Source organism: Pyricularia pennisetigena, chromosome 2 (assembly GCF_004337985.1).
Source record: "Pyricularia pennisetigena strain Br36 chromosome 2, whole genome shotgun sequence".
Taxonomy (NCBI): Eukaryota; Fungi; Ascomycota; class Sordariomycetes; order Magnaporthales; family Pyriculariaceae; genus Pyricularia; species Pyricularia pennisetigena.
In genome coordinates, this window is record NC_043741.1 from 5190270 (window position 1) to 5217246 (window position 26977).

The following is a 26977-nucleotide window of genomic DNA, read 5'->3' on the forward strand; positions in this document are numbered from 1 at the left end:
TACTAGTGCGGGCAGGAAGCAAAGGGCCTGCGGCAATGAGCTAGCTCAAGGGCAAAACCACTAAAGTAAAGCCTCTTCTCTTTGTGCATCCGTTCACCGTAAACAAACGCACTGATCACATTCTGCTTAACAATCTCTATCGTTGCTTAGGGATCCTCAGATCCTGTGTATGCTAGTCTAGAGGAAAGAGAGCCATGCATCTGCGCTAAACGCCATAGTAAAGACAGCCCTAACTAACCATAAACGAGTCGACGACATTTGAGAAGAGAAAGAAAAAGATGTGCACAACTACTTTATGCATCTCAACTCCGTGCCGCTATCCGCGGGAATACTTCTACTCGGGCTTGCTGTAGTAGGCGTCCGACTGCTCGATGTGAGAGGCCGACACGCCGCCCTCGACGCCCACCTCCCCCCTGACGTGGTTCCTCCCGGCCCAGAACGCCTCGCGCTCCTTCAAAATCTCCTCGCCGCGCGCAATCATCTCCGGGAGGACCATTTTTTTAGCCACCCACGCAAACTCTCCGAGGTCCAGCCTGCCCTCGCTGCGTTTCTCGTACTCGACCATCTGGCAGATGAGCTCCATCTTGTCGATGTCGTGGACGTACTTGCTCTCCAGCGTCTCAGAGTCCTCGTACTCCTGCCATATGGCGCGCATCTCGGCACCGACCGTGTTGCCGCCGCTGTAGACGTTGCCCAGGAGCGTCGAGGTGATGTAGTCCATGGTCGCGGCCTCGCGGCGCGCCTTCTCGGGCTTCGCGACGCCGTCGACGGGGGTTATGTCGCCGACTAGGGACTCGGCCATGTCGTGTATCAGGCACATCTTGATGCACTTGTTCAGGTCGAGGCGAGGGGCGAGTGTAGGAGGCGCGAGCATCGACATCAGGGACATGCGATACATGTGGTCGGCGATGGATTCACCCCTGTGAACAACACCACGGGAGGCGGGTTGTTCAGGTTAGCACTACGATTCGGTGAGTGTCAAGGGCAATCGATGAAGCAACGGAGGGGTTTGCGCTACCTCTCAATTCCGAAACGGCGCCATCCCTCGCGCTTGGTGGTCTTCAGCCTTTCGAGGAGATGATAGTATGGTACTGGGGAATCCGATCCCTCTGTCGGTTTGCCGGTGGTGAGAGTGACCAGTACCTTTTCGGGTGTCCATACGCCTTCTACCACTGGGTTGGGCACAACTCCTGGATCTGTAGAGATTCGTACCTTTTCGGTTAGCCTGACCGCCCGCCAGAGTCTCTTCACTCCGTGTGAACATCTCCCGCTGACCTTTGAATCCTTTTTGGACGACAGCCTCCTCCTTTAGGCCGCCGCTCTCAACGGCCGTTGGGGTCATGGTTGGTGTCGTTGTAATGTTGCTTGACCAGATATATCGACGGCGTACGACAGGTGTTTTTGTGGATTTCGTCTCTATTCTTGCCGCAGACACGTATTTTAGGTCCACAGATCCCGTTGAGAGTCGCAGACTAGAATCCTCCTATTGGACCACACCTTCCTTTTCTACTTTGTCTTTTCGAGAGTATGATGATTACTTTTGTTTTTTTGTTTATGCCTTATCGGCGCTTTGCGGGGTATCCACTGGTGGGGGTGAGAGCAGATGAGCAAAAGAAACGCGCAAGCAACGGAAAAAGAAAGAGAGTTCTGGGAAATCAGCTACAGATAACACTCAGGTACTTACGGTATGTTTGCGCTACGTCGCCAGTCTTTAGCGACAAGACCAAGAGTCAGTTGGACGGTTGGAGAGTCCTACGAACTCGCGTGAGACGCGTAGTGGAAATGTGCTCATATTCATTGGTTACGCGTCTCCTGTAGGAGCTCCACTGCCAAACTGAGACAGGTACCTGAGCGCCCCTGGAGGGGCTGAAGCCGCGGGGTCTCTCCTTGCTAACGACTGACGTCAAGTTCTGGAGAGAATCAGCAATTGTGGAAGGGCGAGAAGACCAGTGACTAGGACATACAAAACCATTGAACAATTTCCTTATCAAACAATCTATCTAGGCTGTCAATCATTGGTCAAACAAACTATGGGATAGTCATCACACGTATTGACCTTGGAGCGGCTACACTATGTCAATCATCCAGAACACCTAAACTCACTTCAGTTAGCAAGCGCACAATGGATGCGTGCACCCAGGTTGTACCGGGTCGCTTATCATAAATCACGGCCGAAGTTGCCAGAAAGTATGAATTTCATCACGCCTCAACCGATTTCGACAAAACTCAACGTTAATTTCCCGAGACAATTCACCCCGGTAAAGCACCGGTCCAAAGACAACGTAACGATCCCAGAATCACATCAAAACTCGCCATTTTCACAAAACCATAACTTTTCCAATATAAAAGTTAGAAACCGTCGCTAGAAATCAAATATAAATTTAAGAAAATATGCTTACATTAAATTTCTAATTTAGTTGGTAGTGAATAATATGATGCGTAAAACTTCAAAATCAAAATGTCAAAATCTGAAAGAACTGCATCTTTTACATATCCCCTATAACTCATTTTAAGGTCATTTTTTCAACTCTTGTTCATTTAAATTTACATGTACAATTAGAATTAACGATAAAATCTGCTAGCATTGGTTTGTAGCAGAAGACAGAGTGCTACATTTTTCACTGACCAGTGTTTCTGTTTGCGAATATTTTGAAATGATTCAATTATTTCTCGTTGAAAACCGCGAGTTTTGGTGTGATTTTGGGATCGTTGCGTTATTTTTGGACAGGCGCTGTAGCTGAGGCAACTCTGAAGAACCCAGGCCGCTACCTACCCATGGCGTGACTCTGGCAAATTCAGGTTCGCCCATTGTTTTTTTTTTATCTCGCTTGCTCGGAAGGACTGGCCGTGACCCCAAACGGCTGATATCAATCTGAGGGCCAATGCGAACCGCTGTCTGCATTCCCCCCAGACGTCCTGTATGCATGCTTGCAAATAGATGTGCATATGGAGGAGTCTGTAAGAGCACTCGCTGCTTGGATCGGCAGAGCCCGGAGTGCCAGCTACCGAGGGAACTCCCGCCCGTGCTTGGCTCTTGCCGTTTGGGGCAGTGAGCAAAGCCATTTGGTGGGATGTGGAAGCGGTTGGCTTATACAAGCCGTAATTCTTGCTTCAAATTAATCATGTCGATACCCCCAAGAAGGGAAACCCGCGATCCAGCTCCGCGATCTACATGTTTACTGAAAATATGAGCGATGCTGTCGTAACAATGAAAGCGCTGTGCGATAGAGTATCAAGTGTATAAAAAGGCGACAGCAAGCCCTTTCAAATTCGCTGGCTTGAAAATGCTTCAGCCATCAATCGCAGACCCCATTTCCACTTTGCGTCCATTCCTTTATCCTTAGACTCTCAAAATGAAGACCCTCTCCAGCATCGCCCTCCTCTTCCTGAGCGCCGCGCCACTGGCAACCGCTCACGCCATCTTCAGCGACATCTGGGTGGACGGCGTGGACCAGAACCGGGCGTGCCTGCGCCCGGTGCCCAGCAACTCGCCGGTAGAGTCCGTCACGTCCAACGACCTCCGATGCAACGTCGGCGGGACTCGGGGCGTGTCGGGCATCTGCGAGGCCAAGGCGGGCGGGTCCATCACGGTCGAGATGCACCAGCAGCCAAACGACCGCAGCTGCGCCAATGAGGCCATCGGCGGCAACCACTTTGGTCCCGTCATGGTGTACATGAGCAAGGTCAACGACGCGACCAGCGCGGACGGCTCGTCCCCTTGGTTCAAGGTCGACGAGTTTGGATACGACGCCGGGACCAAGACCTGGGGTACCGATCTGTTGAACAAGGAGTGCGGCAAGAGGACGTTCAAGGTCCCGAGCAACATCCCCGCGGGTAACTATCTCGTGAGAGCCGAGGCCATTGCGCTTCACACCGCGTCCCAGACGGGCGGGGCGCAGTTTTACATGAGCTGCTTTGTAGGTTTATATAAATCTTTTTTTTTCTTCCTCTTCAATTCCGGCGTATATGGTAAAGAAAATCAAGGAAACAGGGTCGTAACTGATGGTGTATCCACTATACAGCAAGTCAACATCGCCGGAAGCGGCGGCGGCCAACTGCCTGCCGGAGTGTCGATCCCCGAGGCTTACAATGCAAACGACCCGGGTATCAAGGTCAATATCTGGGACAGTGGATTCACCCAATACAAGATTCCGGGACCTGCTGTAATTGACAGAAGCTTCATGTGAAGGAATCTTGCCTTTTGGCCTAGGGACGTGGTTGTGTCAACTTTTCAAGAAACAGATGCAGAAGTTCGCCATAGTAGAGTTAGATTTGTAAAATGTTCACATGTTAAAGTCCAGCAACAAACAAACAATAACAAAAAACTGTTGAGATCTCGTTGTCAATGCAGTAATGTGGTGTGATTTTGCTCCTTGCTGTTGCGGTGGTACCACTTAAGTATGAAAGTTGCGCAGGGTCAGGCAACGGCCATTTTTCGGCGAACGGGTCTTGGGATTTCGATGCAACCTTGGCATGCAAAACGGGGACCCCGGGTCCGTAATGCCTTGCTCAGGAACCCGTGTTTTTAGAATTTCGGGAGAGCCCGACTTGGACTATATCGTCGGCCGACAGATTCCCCATCGTGGGCAGATGCGCCGTCTGATGATGGATCAGTGAAAAGCCTTCTTTTGCTTCAAAGCCTGAAAGGCGACGCGATTGGTCTCTTTTGGGGGGGGGTGGGAACCCTCAGGGATTGGTAGGGTAAACCGGCAGTCAGGTCAATATCTCTGTGGACCCATGTGAGTGGGTGGGACCATGCGTCGACTCCCGACGAACCTAGGTCCAAGCCAACCATCGTCAAGCATGCCCACTTTCCTTTCCATTTGGCTGACGTTGCCGATTGTCAGCCCAGATTCCGTCAATTCGCATTTTAGACATTCAAAGAAGATCATTGTGTTACCCTTATCTAAGCAATGTTTGTTGAACACATTACTGTGGGCTGACGGAAACCAGAAACCCCCGAGGAAAACAGGGCAGGGGAATTAAAAAAAGAAAGAATCAAAAAGAAGAGAAGAAGCAAGGCACAAAGGCTTCTCATCCGACTGGCGGGGCACTCCACATCAAATCAAAGTCACCCATTCTTTCGGCGTCGCTCTTTTGCGAACCCAACAGACGACTGCTGCACTGCACCTGTGGGCTCTATCATGATCAGACGTCCTTTAGCGCTCGTCTTGTATATGCAATCTTACGAGAGAGCCTGATATGGACTGATCATTCATACACGCGTAAACACCGTGCAGAGCGCTTTACTACCTACCGTCAGATCTCAAAGACTTGCGGTCAGACGCACACCGGCCACGCTTGCCCGGGCCGAGATAAATTGAAAAAAACAAAAGAAATACGTGTGATTCTGTTACCATCACACTGGTTTTTGCTGTCGCTATATATTGATCATTGGGCGCAATTTTGTGTTGGGTCCGTTACTATTTTCTTGTCTGCTTATATACGCCAAGCAAATACAAGAAAATGGCATCTGACACAACAACACCGATCGACTCGTTGCCGAACGAGGTATGACATCCCGAAGCCCCCTGTGTTACCCAATCCAAAAGTGGATTGTTTTCCAAACAAGCAAAGCGAGAGGAAGAGAGGGAGAGAGGGAGAAAGAAATAAAAGCTTACACCTTGCGCCCAGATTCTCTATTCTATCCTCTCCCCCCTCTCGACCCAGGACCTTATCAAACTTGCCCCTGTCAACCGCCGCATATACACAACCGTCATCCGTCTCGTCCAACATCGCCTGGCAGCAGTTCTGGATGGCAAGAGCTCGCAGGAGCTCATTTTGGAGTGCTACCCACCCTCCGCAGCCCTGACCACTCCCTACCTCTTCTGCGACTTTGTCGAGACCAGCCGTCTGGATGGCAGCGGTTCTACACTCCTAGACCCGGAAACGGAGCTCGACGGCAGCAGCAGCAGTGGCGCCCTGGGCGACCTGCGCAGCCTGTACTCGCGCTTCCGTCCCGTGGCCCAGGATGAGAACCGCCGCCCGAGGCATCGGTACCCGAGGCAAAGCAACAGCCTAGAGGATGGGGAGGAGGAGGACGATGACATGGCTCCGGAATCGCCTCCGTCTCTGGATGTCCACCTCGACGAGGGAGAGCAGTTTTCCCAGCTGGTGACGGTCACCAACGTCGTCGAGATGGGCTCCAGGCGGGGCCAGTTCCTGGGACACGCCAACGTCAGCGACGGGGTGCTCAGGGTGTGGAGGGCATGGCTAGCCGCCGCCACCACCACCAATTCTGCTGCCGGCGGTCAAGGTGAGCATGGAGAGACGATACTGTGGGCTGACGCCGAGAGGCACGTGGGTGTGAGGTTCAGGGTCTCGAGGAAGAACGCTTGGAGCCAGCCTTTGCTCCTTGGGGCGGATGAGGATCCGCCTGTCAGCTACAGGCTTGACTACGAAGGTGAGTTTTGGCATCGCTTGATGCGCGGGACTGGGTTCCCAGACGAAGACGAATCCCCAGCGCAAGATAATGGGAGTTTGAACTGGGCTGGGCTAACCCTATCGTAACATAGAACTCGTGGTCAGGACCAGCCAGCTGCTTCTGACTATGGAGAGGTCGGAAAGTCAGGTGGCTACAAGCTCAGGTAACGATCTTATGCTCGTCCTATAAGCACACATCAGCCCGCCGAGCCGAGGACTGCACCAAACAAAATGGACTCTGGGGGAAGACTTGTGTCTGCTGTTTGCTGCCTATGTTTTGTTCTTGTCCTTTTTGTGACACATGAATACGCCCTTGCAAACCCGATCAGTGTCGGTGCAGCGAGAAAGAGACAAGAGAGAAAACTTCCCCGTCCACTCAATCAGCACGATTTTAAGGGTTGAGTGACGGCCTGGCTATGCTTGACAACGAGAGCGGCGCCGACCTTTTTTTTTTTTTTTTTTTTTTTTTTCATATCCTTTACACTGGCCCTAGTATGGGGATCAGGGGAGAGAAAGCCTCTATCGCTGCACAGCAATCAAGCCGGTGAAGGTGAAAGTTTGGGCGGGAGGACACGCTGATGGGCGGATTTGTTTGCAACACCGTCATACTGATCATTTCCTGGCCATTCGTGCGCTTGCACCTTTTGTTGCCTACAGGTTCTTCCATTTACATCGACCCGAGAGGCTCGGTTCCACAACCGGTGCAGGCTCTCTACTACCCATTTTATCCAATGTTAGGATTTGGGGATGTGATGGGGTTCGGCAAAGTGATGGACGATCTCATCAAAGTGGCCTGAAGTGTGGATTTGGAGAGATCGAAGGGATATATAATGATGTGATAAACTACATTGGATGTCAGGACCAGCACGGTGGAGCAAGTCTGATATCCTGGACCCTGGGAAAGAAGACTGGTTTGGTTGACAGCTCGGTTATAGAAGCGTAAAGGGTTGTGGAGCACACAAGCAATAGATTTTTCTATTTTGGGTAATTTGCTGCTACTTTTCTTTTGAGCAAGTTTTGCGGTACAGAGTAGAAGCGGTACCAGCACATGTGACATTCATGCAAAAGGGTGGTTCAGCCCTGCGAGCGCAGTTACGACCCTGGCTGTTCTTTTGTCTCAAAGTCGTTCAGACCTAGATCCATGGTGACTTTGTGATTTATGCATGACGGTTTGATTGACGAAACCTCATCCTGTCAACCCACAAGAAAAATCGCGTCTTTGGCCCTTCGTGGAATCCATCAACCTGGTTCAATGTCCATGCGTCAATCCAAGATTCCCTTTTTCTCGGGAGTCGCTGTCTGTCGGGCGCTGGCAGGAGTAAAACTTACGTTATTACAAGGGGCTCGGACCATAGGCTCTTTGGTGATGCTCGGTGTCCATACGCCGGTTTATGCCTACCTGTTGATCATGGTTTGTCATACAGTTTTCTCAAGCCTCGGCATGGCGGGATCCGATTGGATTAAGAAAAAAGAAAAAAAAGTATGCATTTTCGGGGTCTTGTTCTAAATATTTTCTTGATGGGCGAGTGGAAAAACGGTGGTCATGCCGGACAAGTCACTCACGATGGCAACATGCAACATCTCCCCTGTCTCATGTCGTTTTTGTCCCTAAAAAAAAAGTACTTAGTGCTTCCAGTTCGTGGAAATACGTTCATCCCAAGAGCCCCAAGTTAAGATGTCTCATTGTGGTAAAGATAGACGGATCCATTGTAACCAAGACCAGATGATGGGTAGATTCCCGGTACGGAATTGACAGGGCTTCTTACCTAACCCCGGCAAGCCAGCCAGTAATATGCGGGGCTTACTCTGTTCTCGAGGCCTCTGAGCTAGACTATTTTAAAGATTGATGGGGGGAATATTGGAAGAAGAAACAAAAGAAAGTGAATGAAAATTGTCACCGCATAGTAGCTAGTAATTACATTAAGGATATGCTATGCTCCGGTCACAGCTTGGCACTTTATCGTGATCGATGAAGTTTTCTTTTGTTCATCCAAGAGACGCCTTTGCTTCCCCATATGCACAATTGCTTTTTATCCCCAACCGTCAACTTTGCTTCTTGAAATTGATTCGCTACATCATAATTGACTGACCAAGGTACTTTAATTTCTTGCCTCTTCCCCACCTACTGAATCGCCTACTGTTGAATTAATTTATTAGTTGATTAGTGATTCATTACCTTCCCTAGTACAAGGAATGACGGCGATGACTATCCCTGCCAAGTCAATCGTTGCCCCTTTGCTCAGCCTCACGTCCTGATGACTTGCCAGATCCTCTCGACACAAAGTAGAAGATAGAATTGAGGTCAGAAGCAGCAAGTATTGGCAAAATGGAGTTCCGCCGGCATATTTTATCATGAGTGGACTATCTTGAGCCCATGTAAATAGCCTGACTATTCATCTCAAATCTCTAATGTGTTAATTTAAAAGAAAATCTTGATGCTCTTGACGAGATTCCAATGCCGTTCTTCGGTATTTGGTCTTGTCCAAGATTCCGACCTGGGGCATGATGATAAGATACCGAATGTTTCGCACAGGCTCCCTCCTTCCCTTGCGCCATAGAAGACAGAAGTCGCGGCTGCGATCGAATCGTACCTATACTACTGCTATATGCCCTTGATGACCTGGCCTCTCCGCACATGGAAAAGATCCACTAAACCGTTGATCGTCATGACAAAAAGCAAAGACGACACTTTCGCATCTAATGTCGACGGAGGTCCGTGTCTTTGCAAGATCGGATCAAAGGCTGATACTACATAGTTCAGATGTTGCACAGTTGCCTGGCTTCCACCCTGCAATTTAGCTTATCTATTTATTGTAAGTACAATGCGTTGCGACGTGCATACTAGCAGCGCAACCCTCAACTTCTTTATTTCACCGGGGTTGTACTCGCTAGGCCTCCAAACCTCGGTCAAAAGATACATTAAACTTGGCTCACACGGAGGGACATGCACATCCAGAAAGGCGGGTCATTCGTTTCAGCCTCCAACGTTGCCAAGGGCCAAAACGTCAAACCCTGCTGCCCCGGTTGTCAGTGCGCATGGCTGTGGGTAGCAACCAAGCCCCCCCACTGAAATTGTCAGACCAATAGGGCGTAGTGCCGAGCTCCATCCGTACTGTATTGCGTTAAAGAAAGTCTTTCAGCTGCAGGGCTTCTGCTATTTGGGCCCAACCACAGCGGTGAGATTGGGATGGGTCACACTCCGGGATTGGCCGGGCACGTTTTCAACTTCAAGCGGCTCACACCACTTTGCCAACTTCGATACTCTAACAACCTTACTGCACGGATCATTGATGGTCCCTTGGCGATACTGTTTTGCATGATGACATTCGCATGAGTGGAAAGATGAGGGCTTTTTTGCTCCGTTCCGTCAAGTTGTGCCTTGTGCCTTGTGTATGTCAAATGTCAATCAGTGTTTATCTGGATTCGACTCGGTCAGTTTTTGTCCTCGACAAAAAAAAACCCGCATCGCTTAGTGACCGCAATACTGCCAAATTGTGCAGATCTTGTTCCTTTCTTCATGGCCATATCCCGGCGCCACATCAACGGTAAAAGATGAAGAAAGAAAAGTTCTTTTGTGGGTTTCGCTTCCTCCCGACCCATCCGCGTGCCCTGGTCCCTCATCTCTCAAACGAGATACATGCGTAATCAAAATTTTCTACCAGCTGTTTTCGTAACTTTCTTCGCTGCCCCCCTGCCCCCCTGCCCCATTATTATTATCACAGTGCTGCTATAGACAGCTTTGAGTGATCGTCATCCCAAGCAACCCCACTCGCTTAACGTCCCTTACCCCCGTCCTAGGGCCATCTTTACAATCTTTTTTTGATCCTTGCCCGTTTCTTCACTGGCGCGCAACTTTCCCTTTCTCTCTTATGCAATGTCATGTGCATCTAGGCTGGGGTGAACACGGACCCTTTTCTATTTTCCTGGGTGTTTGCCTTTGTGCTCCCTTTTCCCTTCCCCCTTCGGTTCCAATGTTTCTTGCGTAGGGAACATCATATATTCCTCTTTTTTTTTTCTTCTTTTTTTTTTTTTTTTCTCCCTGGCTCCTTGCTGGATCAAGGCTTGCCATTTTTCTTTACGTTCCATTCTTTGAGCAGGGCTAGGCATCTCTGCCTCTGGAGATTCTCCTGCCGGACAGCGAGAAGGCTTGGGCCCATTACAGACACTCCTTTATATCGTTTTATTTCTCTTACTTTTTTGTTTGTTTCTTCTTTTTGGTGGTAATTCAAGATGGAGTCATTATCAGACCTCGCAAGGGTCGCCAGGAGAGCACAGGAGGACGCGCAGAGGGCAGCAGAGGCTCCGAGCCCCGTCGAGCCAGCGCAGGTTGCGAACAATGAGGCGGGTTATGAGTCGGGTTCGAAGCAGGATATGTCGATACCGCATACGCCGAATATGGTAATCGTGCCTCCATTAATCCAGGACTTGAGGTTGGGTTCCGCGCCGCCGTCGGCAGGACTACCGCTTCCGCCACTACCTGCTGCTGCGAAATCGCCCTCGGCTATTTCCACTACTAGTTCGGCGTCGGGAAGCACAAACGCTACCTCTTTAGGCGACCAAAAGAGCATCGAAACCATCTCGGTCGCGACGCCGGCAAAGATAGCCCCGCTGAATGTTGGTCAGCGCATTGAAATCTCCCCCGATTACAGGCCGAAAACGAGCTCGACGAAGCGTCTTTCGTTTGGTTCCGCCGCTTCCAGTAAAAGACCTATCAAGTACGCCAGGGGTAGGCATGCGGGTATCGAGTTGTCCCCGCAGCCGAGCGACGACGACAACGATCCTCTGGTGAGTATTTATCAACTACGTTGGGAAATGAAAAAAAAAAAGGCCCTTGAAGTCAAAGCTGACTTATTTGCGTAGAACTGGCCACTGTGGAAGAAGGATCTCAACCTGGCAGCACTTTTGGTCACCGTTGCCCTGATCCAAGTGATGAAGACCGTCTTTGTCTCGGTTAATGTTGTTCTAGAACAAACTCTCAACCGGTCGTACACGGCCATTGCGGCCCTGACAGGCGCGCCGCTGATTTTCTCCGCCGTAACCGGCATGGTCGCTCTGGTCGCATCGCGCGTGTACGGCAAGAGGCCAGTCTATCTCGCCGCCACCGCGCTCATCTTCTTCAGCTCCATCTGGAACGCAGCCGTGAACGACTTCAACCAGGCACTGGCCGCGCGCATCTTCCAGGGGATGGGCTGGGGCGTCTTTGACTCGCTCGTGCTGGGCTCGATCCACGACACCTTCTTTGAGCACGAGCGCGGCCTGCGCGTGGCCATCTACCAGATCGTGTCGGTAGGCACCCTCTGGGGAGGCCCTATACTCGGCGGCGTCGCGTCGCAGAACCCCGCCAGCTGGCAGACTCAGTTCCAGATACTCTGCAGCTTCCAGGCCGTGTCGGTGCTGCTCGTCGCCCTGGCCGTACCCGAGACGGCCTTTGACAGGGCTTTTGTCCTCCGTAACACCCCCAGCACCGCTGGGACCTGGAAGCAGCCATCGCTCAGGCCGCGCGCGCATGTCGACGTGGAAAAGGCCAGGGAGTACCTGCTGACCATGAAGCCAGTCAGCTACAACGCCCGCGACCAGGACAGGGACCTTCTTCTGCAGGCACCCCGGGCCGTGATCGCGCCGACGACCATGATGCTCGTCTTGGCGTCCTTCATCCCTTTCTCGGCGCTCTGGTCCATCGCGAGCTCGTTCAGCATGTTGTTTGCACACCTGCCCTTCAACATGTCGCCGTCGCAGATCGGCGCGCTGATGGCGGGCCCCTTCATCCTGGGCGTGCTCACGACCGCCTTCTTTGCCCTGACTCCGTTCTGGCAGCGCATCAAGTCTTGCCCCAAGATCGGGCTGATTGCCCTGGCCACGGGCTCCCTCCTGACCTTCGTCGCGACCCTGACCATGGGCCTGTACATCCAGATGGCCATGGCGACGCCCATGGCTACCGCCGCCGCCGCCGCCGCAGCCAGAACCACCCCGGCCGCCGCCTCCGAAACGAGCCCCTTTATGATCGACGGCGTGGCCAAGAACGTGAGCTTCCCCGCGTTGGGTTTCCTGCTGGGTCTCTTGGCGGCGGGCGCCTACACCCTGGACGCGACGGTGCGCCCGACCATCCGCCGCTCGACGTCGTTCACGTCGTCGAACCTGGGCATCGCGCTGCGCAACACGGTCGACATGGAGGGCGCCGTCTCCATCTGGCGCGCCCTGATCGCGGGCATCTTTGTCATCGGCACGCCAAACATCTCGTGGACCTTTTCAGCCATCGCCGGCAGCCTGCTCGGTTTCGCTGTCACGCAGGTGGTGCTCATCGTCGTCCTGGCCGTCGTCTGGTGGCGCTTCGACCAAGACATCATACGGTGGGACGGAGTCGTCATGAAGCTGGTCGACCTGGGCTCGCTCAAGAGGTCGGGTAGCTATATGGATATGGACTGAGCCAGGGGGGCGTCATTCTTGCCCGGAAGAACGACTTTACCTTGTCTTTCACTTTGGTTGATTGTGCACGTTGCACGTCAGCATTTTCTCACTCACTCACTCAGCTTTGCTTTTTTCATTTTTATTTTTATTTTTGTTATACCTGGCTGTCACCCGGACCTCTGACCGAATGGGATTATTTTTGTTTTTTTCTTTGTGTTTGTTTTGTCTACCTACTAGCTGTATACCCTCATTTCATACCCTTGAATCCTTACTTCACTTGGTGGCCAGAAAAAGAAATGTGAACTTCAGAGAAGACCTCTAATATCTAAAACTTAGCTCGTTGAATGTAAGCATCTTATATAAGTCGCAAGAGCACTTTCTAGCAACACATTCTTGGATGATATTCAGTCGATCCCATCCTGGCGACGGTGGCGATGGCTATGGCTAATTGTGTGTGTGTGTGTGTGTGTGTTTTTTTTTTTTTCTGATTTCATCCGAACTGGACACCGTCAAAAAGCATCCGAGTCGCTGATCGACAGGCGGGTATGAATGATCAGATGATTGGAAGATCCGGGTACAACCGCAAGCAGGCATGAGGCGGCCAACAGCCAATTACAGTAGACTAAAAGGGGAAAAATACAGGGTAGAAAAACACAGCAATCGCCGAGAGCTGTCTGGGACAGCCCTGTCAATGCGGCCAAATGCGGCGACGGCTGGGTTGTCTGATGCGCCTGGCTAGTCAGGCTTTGAGTGGCCAACATTTCTTCTTGCTAAGTTCGACACGGTAGCTATCGTGCACGTCGTGACAGTCCCGACGGATTAAAGAGCCCGCGTCTTCGTGTCTGGTCTGCTTTGCATTTCGACACCACACCAGCAGTTTAAGCAGCCTTTGGGTGGGATTGACAAATCTTAGCATCATCCAACTCTCGCAAGCCAACCACGATCTATGCAAGCCCATGAAAAGGGGCAAGATGTGTCTTGCAGGTAGGTTGGGATCAGATCTGCCCCGTCTTAACCCGAGCACAAGTCTTTTTTTCCCCGATCTCGGCTCATGTATAAAATGAAACAAACAAAAACTTGTCTCGGGAAGCTCTGTTGATGAACTTGTTCCTTGGTCGGCGGCTTGCAGCGGCCGTAGCACTGCATGACACCCATTGCCATTTCTCCACGTGCCTCACGGTCCCAGGTCGCTGGCCCTGGGTGAGACATTTCATCTCATCCCATCTGGGCCCATCGGGAGGGAGCGACGAATATAAGAAGAAAAAAAAGTGTGTCACTTGTTCTTCATCTAATGTACCCCTCTTCACACGTGAGCTTGACCGATGAGCTTCTGAAGAGGACTCACGGCCGGGTTTGCGGGCTCACTACACTGCACCTGCCCGCTGCACCTCAAAACAATTCATGGAAATTCGATGCGGGTGCCCATTCAATCATATCTTGGGTGTCGGGTCATACGCAGACGCAACAACCCGTAAAGCTGATGCGGGGGTGGGTGCTGTTTGCTGCAGTTGGTTTGACCGTTTCCATTCATAGAGGGCAGATGAGAAACAGAAACGTTGGACGCACCACCACTCCGACCAGGGGCTTTTTTTCAGCTCGGAACTTTTAAAGAAAGGGAACAAAAAAAAAGAAAGAAAATCCGTGGTGTAAAATATCAGATGCTCGTTCCCTCCCTGATCCCTTAAACAATGACACGTTGAGATCGTCACAAAGAACAAACGCTCCGTTCTAATAAGCGTGATAAGCGAGCGGAGTGTGGAGCCTATTGGTGAATTGGACAATGCCAAAATCCAAGCGTGGCTGCCAAGCTGCCGCCATCGGTGCGTTTGGGTTGACAGAAGCGGACAACTTAAGCGAGTGCTGATCAAAGCAGAGAGAAAGGCAAATCAAAACCAGGTCTGCTTTTGCGCTTCCGTTTGTTTAGCTCCAAGGACGCCGATTTCTTGGCTAGGCTAAGCTTAGGATTTGCGGGTCAAGGCCGTCGTTTGGGCTGTATTAATCTAGAAGCTCAGGAATGCGAATGCGAAGTGGGATGGATGATTGATTCTATTTATTAGTCACCGCGGGCAAACAGAAAATATCTTGTTGCGCAGCTGCAAATGAGAGGATGATTTGACTGTAAATCACCACAGACTGCATTCTGCTGGTGCTGCGTAACACGACATAAATAGGGTCTTGTCTACCTCGAAATCTACTCCTTGATGGCTCTTGTCTCGGGTATCCACTGTCACTAACCATTCCAGTGTCTCCCGAATATCTTCAACACAAACCTTGGTAAAGCTCAAGGGTCTCGCAAGATTCACCCTAAGCAGAAAGCAGATAAAGCAACCCACATATCTGAACAGTCAACATTGGAAATCATGAGCAGTGTTCAGCATTACAACGATTGGCCAAACACACAAGGCGTAAGCAGATTTGACGCTTGTCCCAGCCACTGAACTTTCACTCACATTTGAGACTAACACCTCTCACTTTCCAGTTCGACGTCCGGCACCAAGAACTCGAGCCCAAGGAACTCAGCGTAAAAGGCAATATACCGGCCTACTGCGCAGGGGTGCTTTTCCGGAACGGTCTGGGCCCACGCACCGTAGAGACGGACAAGAACGGCCAAAAGACGACAGTGTATAAAACCAGCCACTGGTTCGACAGCTTCGCACAGGTCCACCGCTTTCAGCTACACGCACCGACGTCCGACAGCCCAAAGGTTCGGGTGACGCACAACTCGCGACTGACCAGCGACGGCGTTGTCGAGCGCGTCAAGCGGACCGGGTCCCTCAACGATGTCACCTTTGGCGCAAAGAGAGATCCGTGCAAGTCGCTGTTCCAAAAGGCGCAGGCTTTGTTCGCCCCGGTCCGTGGCGAGGGAAAGTATCCTGGAGATGTGAACGTGTCGGTAGCCCTTTCGGCAAACTTCCCGGGCCTGTCAAGATCTGCCGAGAGGATCAATGGCAAGGTCGAGGGGCAGACGTTGATCAACAAGACCGACTCGACTATGATGCAGGCGCTGGATCCCGAGACGCTGCAGCCTATCGGCGTGGCGAGCCAAAAGAGGTTGCATCCGGACCTGGCGGGACCGCTCAGCGCCGCACATGCCAGCACATGCCCCAAGACTGGCGATGTGTTCAACTACAACCTTGAACTGGGCCTCTACCAAACCTATCGCGTGTTCGTCGTGTCGGCATCGACTGGGGAAACATCCATCCTCGCCACCATCAAATACCCGGCCGCATACCTGCACTCACTCTTCCTGTCCGAGAATTATGTCATCCTCTGCGTCTGGAACTGCTTCTACTCCATGGGCGGGGCGAGCACGCTGTGGACCCGCAACCTAGCCGAAGCGTTTGCGCCGTACGACAAGACCAAGCCAGCGACATGGTTCGTGATTGACCGAAAGCCTGGCGGAAGGGGACTGGTGAGGACGTTCGAGTCGGACGCCTTTTATGCATTCCATACCATCAACGCGTACGAGGTCGAGGTCGAGGGCGATGACGGCTTGGAAGTGGACATTGTCGCCGACGTCTGCACGTTCGATAACATCGACAGCATCACGAGGCTATACATCGACAACCTCTTATCGGACTCGCCAGCAGCCAAGAAGCGCTGCGAGGAGGATCGTTTCTGGAGCGCAAGATACTCACGCTACCGTCTGGCGGGGGTTCCGATTTCGGGCAAGGAGGACCAATCAACAAACCCAAAGAGGGTGCAGCTCGAGTACCAAGGCGCGGCCGAGCTTGGAGGGCCAGAGCTGCCCAGCATCAACGAGGCGTACCGTGCGCGGAGGCACCGGTTCGTCTACGGCGTGACGGCGACTGGGAAAAGCACTTTTCTCGACGGGCTCGTCAAGCTGGACGTCGACACAGGAGAGGCCATTTGCTGGAGCCAGCCTGGACAGACTGCAAGCGAGCCGATATTTGTCGCGGACCCGGACCCCGGTGTGTACGGGATCGTGGAGGACGCTGGAGTCCTGCTGACCGTAGTGCTGGACGGGATCCAAGGGGAGAGTTATCTCCTGGTGCTGGACGCCAAGGACATGACAGAGGTCGCCAGAGCGGACGTCGGCGGCGTGGTTGGTTTTGGATTTCACGGATTGCATCTCTCCGCTAACTTGTAAGGGTGAGCCCACGAGACTGTGCGGCAGCTTTAAATTTACTACTGTGTTGTTATGTATTTATGACCTGGTTGGCTCTTTTTCTCGTCATGTTGGTCGGTTTTTTTTTTTCATTTGCGCTGGATTCTATCAGCCATCAAGGTAGTGCGCGCATGGCAGCATCATGGCTCATTTCATTTTGTGTCGTACCCGTCGGCATAGCATCATCATCAGAGACTTTGAATTGATTTGAAACTGTAGTTCTCTGAAGAGAAATTTAGAGTGCGAGATTATTACTATACAATGCGAAGGACATCTCGCAGTACTTGGTTGGCGATGACCACGACCTGATCCTGAAAGACTGATTACGTAACCAGCATGTCCTAGCGCTAGTCCCAATATCGATTAGCGTCATGACCGCCAGCCCATCGCAGTGTCGACTTTGCCTTGGCAGGCAGGCGCCATTGTGAATTTCAATTCGAAGCTTGACGCGACAGCATCTTGCCTCTTTTATTGCGACCACGACCACGAACTGACCCCTCAACTGTCATCCCTGTGTACGTCCCAAGCTAGACTTCCACTCAGTGCATTACGGTCTTCTCTCCTTGACCGAAATTGCTTAAGAGCTACACCCGTCATCATGGGCAAAAAGAAGCGCAGCCATCCCGACGTAGAGGAGCTCCTTGCGCGGCCGTGGTGTTACTACTGTCCGTCTTGCCCCCAGCAGATTCCCCTCGGCTTGTTCATGTAGATGCAGAACTGACAGGCGGCAATTTCTAGGCGAAAGAGACTTTGAGGACTTGAAGCTGCTTATCTCGCATCAAAAGGCAAAACACTTTAAATGCGACCGATGTGGTCGCCGATTGAACACAGCAGGCGGTTAGTCGAGCCCCGTTTGATCTGTCACCGCATTTTGCGAGCGACAGGGTACACTTGCAGATGGCTAATCAACATGACGGGCGTCTAGGTCTCGCCGTTCACATGAACCAGGTGCACAAGGAGAGCTTGGACAAGGTTGAGAATGCGCTGCCGAACCGAGATGGCTTGGACATTGAAATCTTTGGCATGGAGGGTGTACCAGAGGACATGCTGGCCCAGCACAGAACGCGCATCATCACAAACTACTACGAGGCTCAGGAAGCTCGACGCGCCGCCACAGGCAATCCGCCGCCGGGACAGTCGGGCGGCCAGGGCCCGGCCAAGAAGATCAAGATCGAGACGCCAGAGGAGATAAAGAAGCGTCTGGCCGAACACAAAGCTCGTCGCGCACTGGGACAAACGAATGGAAACTCGGGCTCAGACGCGCCAAACCCTGCACAAAGCGCAAGCCCGGGATCATTTGTAAGTTCAAATCTGTCGATTCGCCACGGATTCTGCTCCTTGACATGGCTACTGATTTAACTCTCTATTCGCAGTCAACCCCCTTCAACGCCCCTCCCCAGTACGGTCAACCTGGATACAACATGCAACAGTACCCAGGATATCCTGCTTCGGCTCTTCCTACAAGGCCTCCTGGCGTTGGTGCCGCTGCTCCACAAGCACTTCCGCAAAGGCCGCCATACGGTGCTCCTGGATTCCCACCTTCCGCAGGTGCAGGGATGCCGTCTACGCTCGATGACCTCGTCTCTGGTGCTGCGCAGAGTGCGGGTGGTCGCAGTGGTGATGATATCGACAAGATGATAAGGCTGGCTGAGGCTGGGGTCAAGCCGGCAGGTGAAGGCGCTGCAGACCCTAAGAGCAAGAAGGACAAGAGCACAAGGATGATGGTAGCGAACTCGACGTTCAGCCTGGAGGAGTTGATGGTACAACAATGGACAACCTCGACGGGTGCGGCAATAGCCGTATGAAACTGCTGAAAGTTACACGGCCTTTAATACTTGTAACATTTGTTGGGAGTTTTGGTGCAGAAAATGTGGCAATTGATTGGGCTTGCTTTCTTGTGAACCCTGCCGTTGGTTGTCTTCTCCTGGGCCTATGTCTGCTCACTTGAACTGCATCACAGGCATCGATCAGGACAGGTTGAACAACGCGGTCCCATCCTGTCCGAGCATTGACTCAAGCAACTGGCGCAGAACCGTGAATGCTGTACCCTCTAATTGTATCCCACCATTTATCAATTTGACGCGAGATGTCTTTCGGTATAGGACCGAGCGATGATGCGCGTGCTACTTTGCATACGATTCGAGAGAATTTGACGGGCCGACAAAAATCTGGCTCACATATGCTGAGCAAGCCTGGTTTGTGGATTTTTTCTCCCCCTTCAATACTTGCAGCACATCCAACTGGAAGCTTTGCTTTTTTTTTTTTTTTTTTTTTTTTTCTACCTGGAGCTACTCGGGATATTGATGCAACCGCTTTCCTATAGTTGATGCCTGGGCCAATTCCAAGCTAGACATCCTGATACCTTGGTACCGTTTTGCTTGAGATCAAGGCATATCGAGCTCATGGAACGTAGCAGAGCTCTCGTTATATTTCTCCACAATATCTGAATATCGGCCGGCTGAACAGTGTCGGCTGCTTGTCACTCAGGATTCGCAGTGCTTTGATCCATAATTCGGGTCTAGCCAAATTGCATACACCACATCATGGCCTTCTCCGACGGGCTCTCTCCAACTGTCACAAACGTGCCTCGTGGCTGACAGCCCCTATACTCGGACCTGGTTTCATTGGCCAACCGTCCAACACCAACGACTCCATCATTGCACTGAGTAACCCCTCGTCAATGAATGCTTTCGGTGCAATCCACATTTTGACGTGACCATTCGGTCGCCTCAGTCTCCTCTTGCCTAGAACCAGATTACCTACAATCGACTCAACGTTCAGCATTGACTGTGGGGCAGTCCGGCCTGGGCTTGCATCCGGCAACCTGGATGCGATATCGAGCGAATACCATCACCATTTTTTCCCGAGCTCTCCTTGTTTGTTTCTTGCGGGACGTTAATATCCCACGGCCTAATCTCCCTCAAACTGATATGTTTGTTTTGAAAGCTCCCGGCGACCTTGGTAGTGGGCTATGACAAGGCACAAGACACCTTGCACATGCGCCTTGACTTCATCTTCCCTAGCCATATTTGCTTGCCGTTTCAGAGGGGACACAAGAACCAGAAGATGACCACTCATACCTTGTAGGGGAGTATGAACAGATACCCACGCAGCATACGGTAGGTCGTCTGATGCTGGAAGCCCTTACCTTCCAATTTACTTCATAGCCTTGCCTCACGCACCCGCTCATGCTGGGCTTGAGTCGATCCCATGTCACTGGGCTGTTGCTTTTCCCGCCACATATACGCCTCTGTCAAGAATTTGTTCAGCCAAGATCAAAAGCCACTCCCTGCATTGCTACATGCTCCCATAAGGCATGTAATTCATTATATATCATACGTAGGATATCGGCCGTATGAGTGGACTTCTTAGTCGATTATGCTTGTCTTGGGAAGCAAGCGTCTTGGATTCGCGCTTCTCAGTTTTTGAATGTAATACCCAATTATGGTATTGACCGAATTTTAGTTCACTGCCACCAGCGTTTGTGCAACCGAAATGGGGAGGTGGACAACCTCTTGCAGTCGCGAACCCGGCTCACCTACAAATTGAGCATTCATTCCTCTGCGGCTACTTGTTTTTGTTTGTGAAAATCGTGCAGTATAGTGCTGCCATACCTCCCGAACTATTACATACGACCATACCCACTGGAATGTACGGGATCCCGTCCGCTCTCCCCTAGTCAAACCAGTGAGGGCCAAACTAGTACTCAGGTGGGTGACCACTGGGGAATCCTTGGTGTTGTATGTTTTTGATTTTTGGTCGTATTTTTTTTTCTTTTTTTTTTCTTCGAACGTAATACCTGTGGGTTATGTATAATTTTACAATATTCCCAAAACAAGGATTGCGTGCCGGGGACTGAATTTTTCGCCGAATCCCAGACTATAGTGAGGCTGTACGTCTCTCACTGACACATACGACCATACCCACTGGAATATACGGGATCCCGTCCGCTTTCCCCTAATTAAACTGGTGAGGGCAAAAATAATACGGGGAACATTTGGTACCATAATAACCCACATGCGCCGGCTAATAATTGCTTTCGGTTTTGCGCCGCCCCGCCTTTAATTTATATTTTTTACCTCGCCGCCACCGGTTTTGCGCCGTCGTTAAAAATCGTTTCCCGTTTTTGGGATGTAAGCTATATCGGCGGCCATGGTTATGGAATTTTCGATACTTTTAAAGGAAAGGTGCCTGCGGTCCGCCGCTTTTTTTTAAAAAAAGGGCCCGCCATTTTTTTGTTTTTTTTTTCGCCTGTAATTTAATACGGACTTTTTTAACGGCGTCGACAATTTTTGCAATGGAAATTCCACGCGCGGTAGTTTTTACCGTAACGATACGGCCAGTACAGGTTTTTAAAAATTTAAAATTCGAGGAAAAACGCGCGTTATTGGAAACGAAACATATTACGTTTTTAAACAACCCGTTACCGGATAAATTACGTAGGGATAACGACAATTACAGTTTTATATAAAAACGGGTAATATAATAATGGAGGAAGTTAAAACTATTATTTGTTTTTTTATTTCTGGTATAACGTTTTTATATGCGATATATTTTTAAATAATTTATTTATTAATTCGGTAATTTTGAAATAATTCGGACGAATAAAAATTTTAACGATATCGTCCGTAACGTTAATTTTAACCAAATTTGGTTTGTTTTTATTTTAAAAGCCTTAAAAAATTTAAAGCGATAAATTATTGCAAATAATGTTTCGAAAATTATGTCGAAAATTCCGAACGATAAATTTTGTCGATTAAATCGGAAAACCATTGCGAACGATCGGTAAAGCGGGATTTAACGGTCCTATATTTGTGGAGGAGTTTTATAACGGCGGTTAATAATATTACTTTTTATCGAAAAAAGTAAATCGTTACCAATTATAATCCTAATTTATAAATTTTAACGTATATAAACGGTAAAACGCGGCGTGGATCGGGCCCAGTTAGCGATATTATAAACGTAAATCCTATACCTTTTTTTGGTTTATTAATTCGTTTATCCACCTATAACCCTGTTTATTGGTGTTTAACGCCTATAATTATACAATCCACGATAATGGATTATTTTAAAATTATTTGCAATTTACAATTTCGTTCGGAAGCAAACATTCGTTAAGATCGCGGTAATTTTTACAAATATTATCGTATTTTTAACGGCGTTTTGGATGAAAACGAAACACATTTTTTACGAACGCCAAAATTACATCGACCTCCACAAAATAATTTTATTAATGTTTTTAAACGGGTTCCGACCCGGTATTACCGTTAAATTAAAATACAAATAAATTAAAGTAAATTTGGTCCGAAATCCATAATTTATTAGGAAGGAAATAATTTTTCGCTGCAATATTATTATCCAATAAAATAAACGGATTTAAAAAAAGGTTAGCATTTTTTAAAATAAAAAGTAAATAATATTTTTAACGTATGCTTTTTTATTGTTTTTTGCTCCAGGGACCTACCGTTAATACGCGCTAATATTTTTAACGACAGGGTTAAAATCCCATTATATCCTGTAAATAACCCATTTATTTACCTTTTGACCTTCCTCCTATCGCAGGCTATCGCAAATAATATTTTCGCCGCCAATAATTTAATAACGTTTTTAAAAAATTTAAAATGGCTTCGAAAAGTTAAATACGTTAAATTTCCCTGGAAAAAAATATTCGATCGGGAAATTATCCAAATAAATTATATTATCCTGTTAAAATTTTGGAAACATTGGGTTAATATGGTTGGTTATCGTAACCCAATACGCCCGTATTTAATACGAATAGGCGCAGGCGGCCGTTTCGATAGTAAATGCGGTTGCTCCCGTCCTTATTACGATATTAATTAAAATTTTAAAAGCTTTTAAACCTGCCCAACGAAATTATATATTTTTACATTTTATTTTTATATTTAACAGAAACTATTAGTTTAAAGATTTGGGTTATAATTTGTTAACGATTGCGTTCCTTAATTATGCTGGGGGTAATATAACCGAAAAACTGTCGGAATTTATACGCAATACATTTTTTACATAAAACGAAAATACCCCAATATACCTTACCCAGGAAAACCTCGATTTTTTTAAAAGGAATTTTCGTATCCGCGCCTACCGTAACGAATATGCTAATTTTAAAAATAACTGTTTTCCAAAGGTTAAAAAGCAGGCTAACCGTATTTAGTCGCAAATAAATAAATCGATCGATATCCTATGCGCCCGCGCAGTGGAAAGGAGGAAAAATGAATTTTGGAAAAAATTCGATCGACGTAATGCAAAAAGTAAAGGAATAAACGATTTTTAAGCCTAATATACCAACCTTCGGAAGGCCCGGCACCAAAATTTAATTATACCAACCATATAAATTGGTTACATTTTGAGCAAAAATAATATTAGGTCCAACGTTTTTAGCAATTTTTCAATTGCCTTTTTTAAATGCAAAAATTGCGATATTAAAATATTATTGGGCGAGGATGTCGGTTCGTAATGGCCCATACAGGTGCCGGGATCGACCTGTCTTTTATGCAAAATTACGTTTATAAAGCGGAAAAACCTATTAACAATATGGGTTGCTAACAGGGGTTTAGGCATTAGCCTAGGTGCGGCGTGGTGCTAATTGCGTGGTGCTAATTGCGTTGTAAAAGCCTGTAATTACAGGGCTTAAATGCATTAGATTTACTAATTTTGGGATTAATAGATTTAATTCATTGGTGGGGGAAATTTTATTTTATTTCCCTTACATATTTTCGGATATCGAAATGGGGGTCCGCACCCCGTAAAAAGTTCCGGTGCCGCACACGATTTTCCGAAAAATTATTTTGTATACGTTGTTAAAAAAACACCCTTATTTCCATATAAACCATTTTTGGGTTCGCACTAATTTGCTAATTTAGTAAAAATTTCAACCCGGTACAGGGTAGCTGACTCGTAAATGCAGGGTGGGTATTGAACCCGGTATAGGGTGAAACCCCATTCGCTAATTTTAAATCGCAATTCCTGTAATATATAAAATATAATAGAAAATCCGACAGCCCCAATAACCCCATTTCGGCATTGTTTATTGTAGTTTATAAACAAATATAAATGGCCCTATTATATGCTAAATAACGCATATAATTAATACCCCCTTTTTTGCTATTATTTATGTAAAGTCGGAAAAGAAATATATAAAAAATAAAACCCTTAAAAAAGAAATCCCCCTTATGTCCCAACCCGATTTGAATTCCCGATATAAACCCCCTGGATAACTAAACCCTTTATGCCGATTTATAACCCCCGAAATGGACGAACCCCCGAATTGGAAAAAACTCCCAAAATTGTAATAACCCCCGGATTCGAACCCCCGATTTGCATTATATTAACCCACGGAATTAATTATTAAACCAGGTAGTTAATTTGGCTGTTCCTTGGTAATAATCCAAATTAAATATATTATATAAGGTATTTCGATTGCGTAAATCGCCCAAAGTACGAGTTTTTTCAATTTTAATTCAATTTTTGGCATAAAGTCGGTATAAATTATTTATTAATTAACCTGTGCAGGGTATATTCGGGTAGTACGGCCGGTATTGGGCTAACAAAAATCCAATATATGTAAATAAAGGAAATATAATGGGTAATTAATTAACGAATTAATTAAATATTTCAAAATTCAGTAGGTAAAAACTAAGCTTTTAGGGGTTTAAACCTTATAAATTTTCAAAAACCCTTGTAAATTGGAAACGTTCAGGGCTTTAATAGGCTATTAATGGGATTTGCTTGGATTTTAGGTATTTTAAGGTTATTTATTCTTTCATAATTAACTCCCGTACGTAATAAAACTTTAATAACGTATATTTAATATATTGGTGGTACGTAGGGTTATATACGTTAGTGTTAATTATATGCGTTATTTAGCATGTAATGGGTCCATTTTTATTTGTATATAAGCCACAATAGATAGTGCCGAAGTGGGGCTGTTAGGGCTGTCGGATTTTCTATTATATTTTGTATATATATTGCAGGAATTGCGATTTCAAGTCAGCGAATGGGGTTTCACCCTGTACCGGGTTTAATACCCACCCTGCATTTACAAGTTAACTACCCTGTACCTGGTTGAAATTTTCACCAAATTAGCAAATTAATGCGAACCCAAAAATGGTTTGTATGGAAATGAGGGTGTTTTTTCAACAACGCATACAAAATAATTTTTCGGAAAATCGTGTGCGGCACCGGAACGTTTTCTGGCGTGCGGACCCCCATCTCGATGTCGAAAAAAATATGTAAGGGAAATAAAACAAAATCTCCCCCACTAATAAATTAAATTTATTAATCCCAAAATTCGTAAATTTAATGCATATAAACCCTGTAATTACAAGTTTTTACAACGCAATTAGCATTACGCCGCATTTAGGTTAATGTTGAACCCCCTATTAGCAACCCATATTGTAAACAGGTTATAAACCCGGAAAAGTTTTAATTTATGCATTAAAATGCATTTTACATCGTTGGAAAACCTGAAATTTAGGTTTTATTTTGGTTATTATCGCATTTTTACAGCACGTATATTAACGGAAATATTGTTGTTTTTTGTGCGAAATTGTTGGTTTTAAACGCTAATTCAGCATTTAACCCCCTATATTTACAATAGGGATCGTTAAAAATAACGTTCGATTTAGGTTTTTTCAGGTACTGCAGCGATGGTTTGCATTGCAAATCCAAAATTTTTGGTATGGTTTTTATAAATCGTGCACGGTATTGTAATTGGTTCAAATTTTTAACAGGGTTTACGTTAGCGAATTAAGGCTAAAAACCCCTGTTTTAATTCGTTAATAACCCATTTAATCCTAATGCGTTTAATAGGGTTTATAATAACCCACAAACCTATTAACGGAATTACGTTAATGGTTAGTTTACCCTGCATAATACCCTGCAATTTACCCTGCACCCATTTAACGAATTAAATTCGCTATATGCACCTGGATTGGTACAAATACCAGGGCACCCATTAATTGGGGATTTCAGGGATTCCAACCCTGTACTTTAATGGATTTTAACCATTAAAAATAGCAATAAACCCTGTAATTGGCAATTATAGGTTTATACCCGCTAAAAGGCAAACGGTATAGCAAATCCTAAATTAATAAAATACATACCTTTAAACAATTAAATCAATTAATTATAGTTATAGATTAGCGAACTGCAATTATAATTTAAATTACCTTATAATGGAAAATAATTTTATATCGGGTTTTCCAGGCCTAATTCCAACAAATAGGGGGTTTAAACCCAGCCCAAACGAAGTTTTAACCGCTAAATTACAGGCCCAAAACCTGTAATTAAAACCGTTAATTACGCAAATAAATTAATTTCAAAGGATAATTTAACAGTTAACTGCCTTATTAACTTTAAAAAGCGGTAATTCCATTAACTTTGATGGTAATTTAATAAATAAACCCGTTATTGCACCCCCTAATCCACCTGGTAACCTAATTTTAAATAAAGGAATAGGTAAAAAATTATTAAAACGGGTATTTTCTTTCCACGAAAATTATAAATTAATAAAGGTTTGTAATTACGATTTGTGGAAACGGGCGTTAATAGTATAATTTGGGGTTATAAAAACAGCGGAATTTATTTCCAATTTTGAACTTGGCTATATTTTACCGGAATACGAGCAATTAATCCTATTATTATTTATAAAAAACAATTTAATTAAGGAATTTTTAAAATCCATTGCATGGTATTCCAACCCCGCAACGGTTTATAAAACCTTGGAAAATAGCTATTTTATTGCACCCGAAATAAATCGAAATTCACTATATCGGGAATTCCACGCCTTAAACTTTTCGAAATTTAAAAAAATAATACCTGAATTTAATAACCGTTTTAATTTATTGGTAATTAAATTAACGAATACCAGCATGCAAATTAACCCCGGTAACGTACGAAATCAATATTTACGGGCCCTGGAAGGGATATTTCTTATTTGAACCGAACGCCAACGCAATACCTAACGGGTTTTGCAGCTAATAGGCCAAAATTCGGAAAAAT

At 47.3% G+C, this 26977-nt stretch overlaps 7 protein-coding genes across 7 annotated transcripts; 6 read left to right on the forward strand and 1 right to left on the reverse strand.

The window, feature by feature from the left end:
• Positions 1–334: 334 nt before the first annotated feature.
• Positions 335–1342, reverse strand: PpBr36_01462 (uncharacterized protein; the record flags this gene model as incomplete). The annotated part of the gene is made up of 3 exons (XM_029888648.1): positions 335–920; positions 1019–1196; positions 1276–1342. 3 exons carry the CDS (start codon positions 1340–1342, stop codon positions 335–337), a joined length of 831 nt encoding a protein of 276 aa, XP_029752640.1.
• A 2011-nt stretch (positions 1343–3353) lies between these two features.
• Positions 3354–4187, forward strand: PpBr36_01463 (uncharacterized protein; the record flags this gene model as incomplete). Its single annotated transcript, XM_029888649.1, has 2 exons — positions 3354–3917; positions 4023–4187. 2 exons carry the CDS (start codon positions 3354–3356, stop codon positions 4185–4187), a joined length of 729 nt encoding a protein of 242 aa, XP_029752639.1.
• A 1279-nt stretch (positions 4188–5466) lies between these two features.
• PpBr36_01464 (uncharacterized protein) lies at positions 5467–7220 on the forward strand (the record flags this gene model as incomplete). The annotated part of the gene is made up of 4 exons (XM_029888650.1): positions 5467–5511; positions 5635–6403; positions 6516–6587; positions 7081–7220. The coding sequence occupies 4 exons, from the start codon at positions 5467–5469 to the stop codon at positions 7218–7220; spliced, it is 1026 nt and encodes a 341-aa protein (XP_029752646.1).
• A 3433-nt stretch (positions 7221–10653) lies between these two features.
• Positions 10654–12846, forward strand: PpBr36_01465 (uncharacterized protein; the record flags this gene model as incomplete). Its single annotated transcript, XM_029888651.1, has 2 exons — positions 10654–11208; positions 11284–12846. 2 exons carry the CDS (start codon positions 10654–10656, stop codon positions 12844–12846), a joined length of 2118 nt encoding a protein of 705 aa, XP_029752645.1.
• A 2342-nt stretch (positions 12847–15188) lies between these two features.
• On the forward strand, positions 15189–16939 carry PpBr36_01466 (uncharacterized protein; the record flags this gene model as incomplete). Its single annotated transcript, XM_029888652.1, has 2 exons — positions 15189–15233; positions 15308–16939. 2 exons carry the CDS (start codon positions 15189–15191, stop codon positions 16937–16939), a joined length of 1677 nt encoding a protein of 558 aa, XP_029752644.1.
• Positions 16940–17555: 616 nt separating this feature from the next.
• On the forward strand, positions 17556–18762 carry PpBr36_01467 (uncharacterized protein; the record flags this gene model as incomplete). Its single annotated transcript, XM_029888653.1, has 4 exons — positions 17556–17622; positions 17696–17794; positions 17883–18256; positions 18331–18762. 4 exons carry the CDS (start codon positions 17556–17558, stop codon positions 18760–18762), a joined length of 972 nt encoding a protein of 323 aa, XP_029752643.1.
• A 2492-nt stretch (positions 18763–21254) lies between these two features.
• PpBr36_01468 (uncharacterized protein) lies at positions 21255–21798 on the forward strand (the record flags this gene model as incomplete). Its single annotated transcript, XM_029888654.1, has 2 exons — positions 21255–21396; positions 21749–21798. The coding sequence occupies 2 exons, from the start codon at positions 21255–21257 to the stop codon at positions 21796–21798; spliced, it is 192 nt and encodes a 63-aa protein (XP_029752638.1).
• Positions 21799–26977: the final 5179 nt, after the last annotated feature.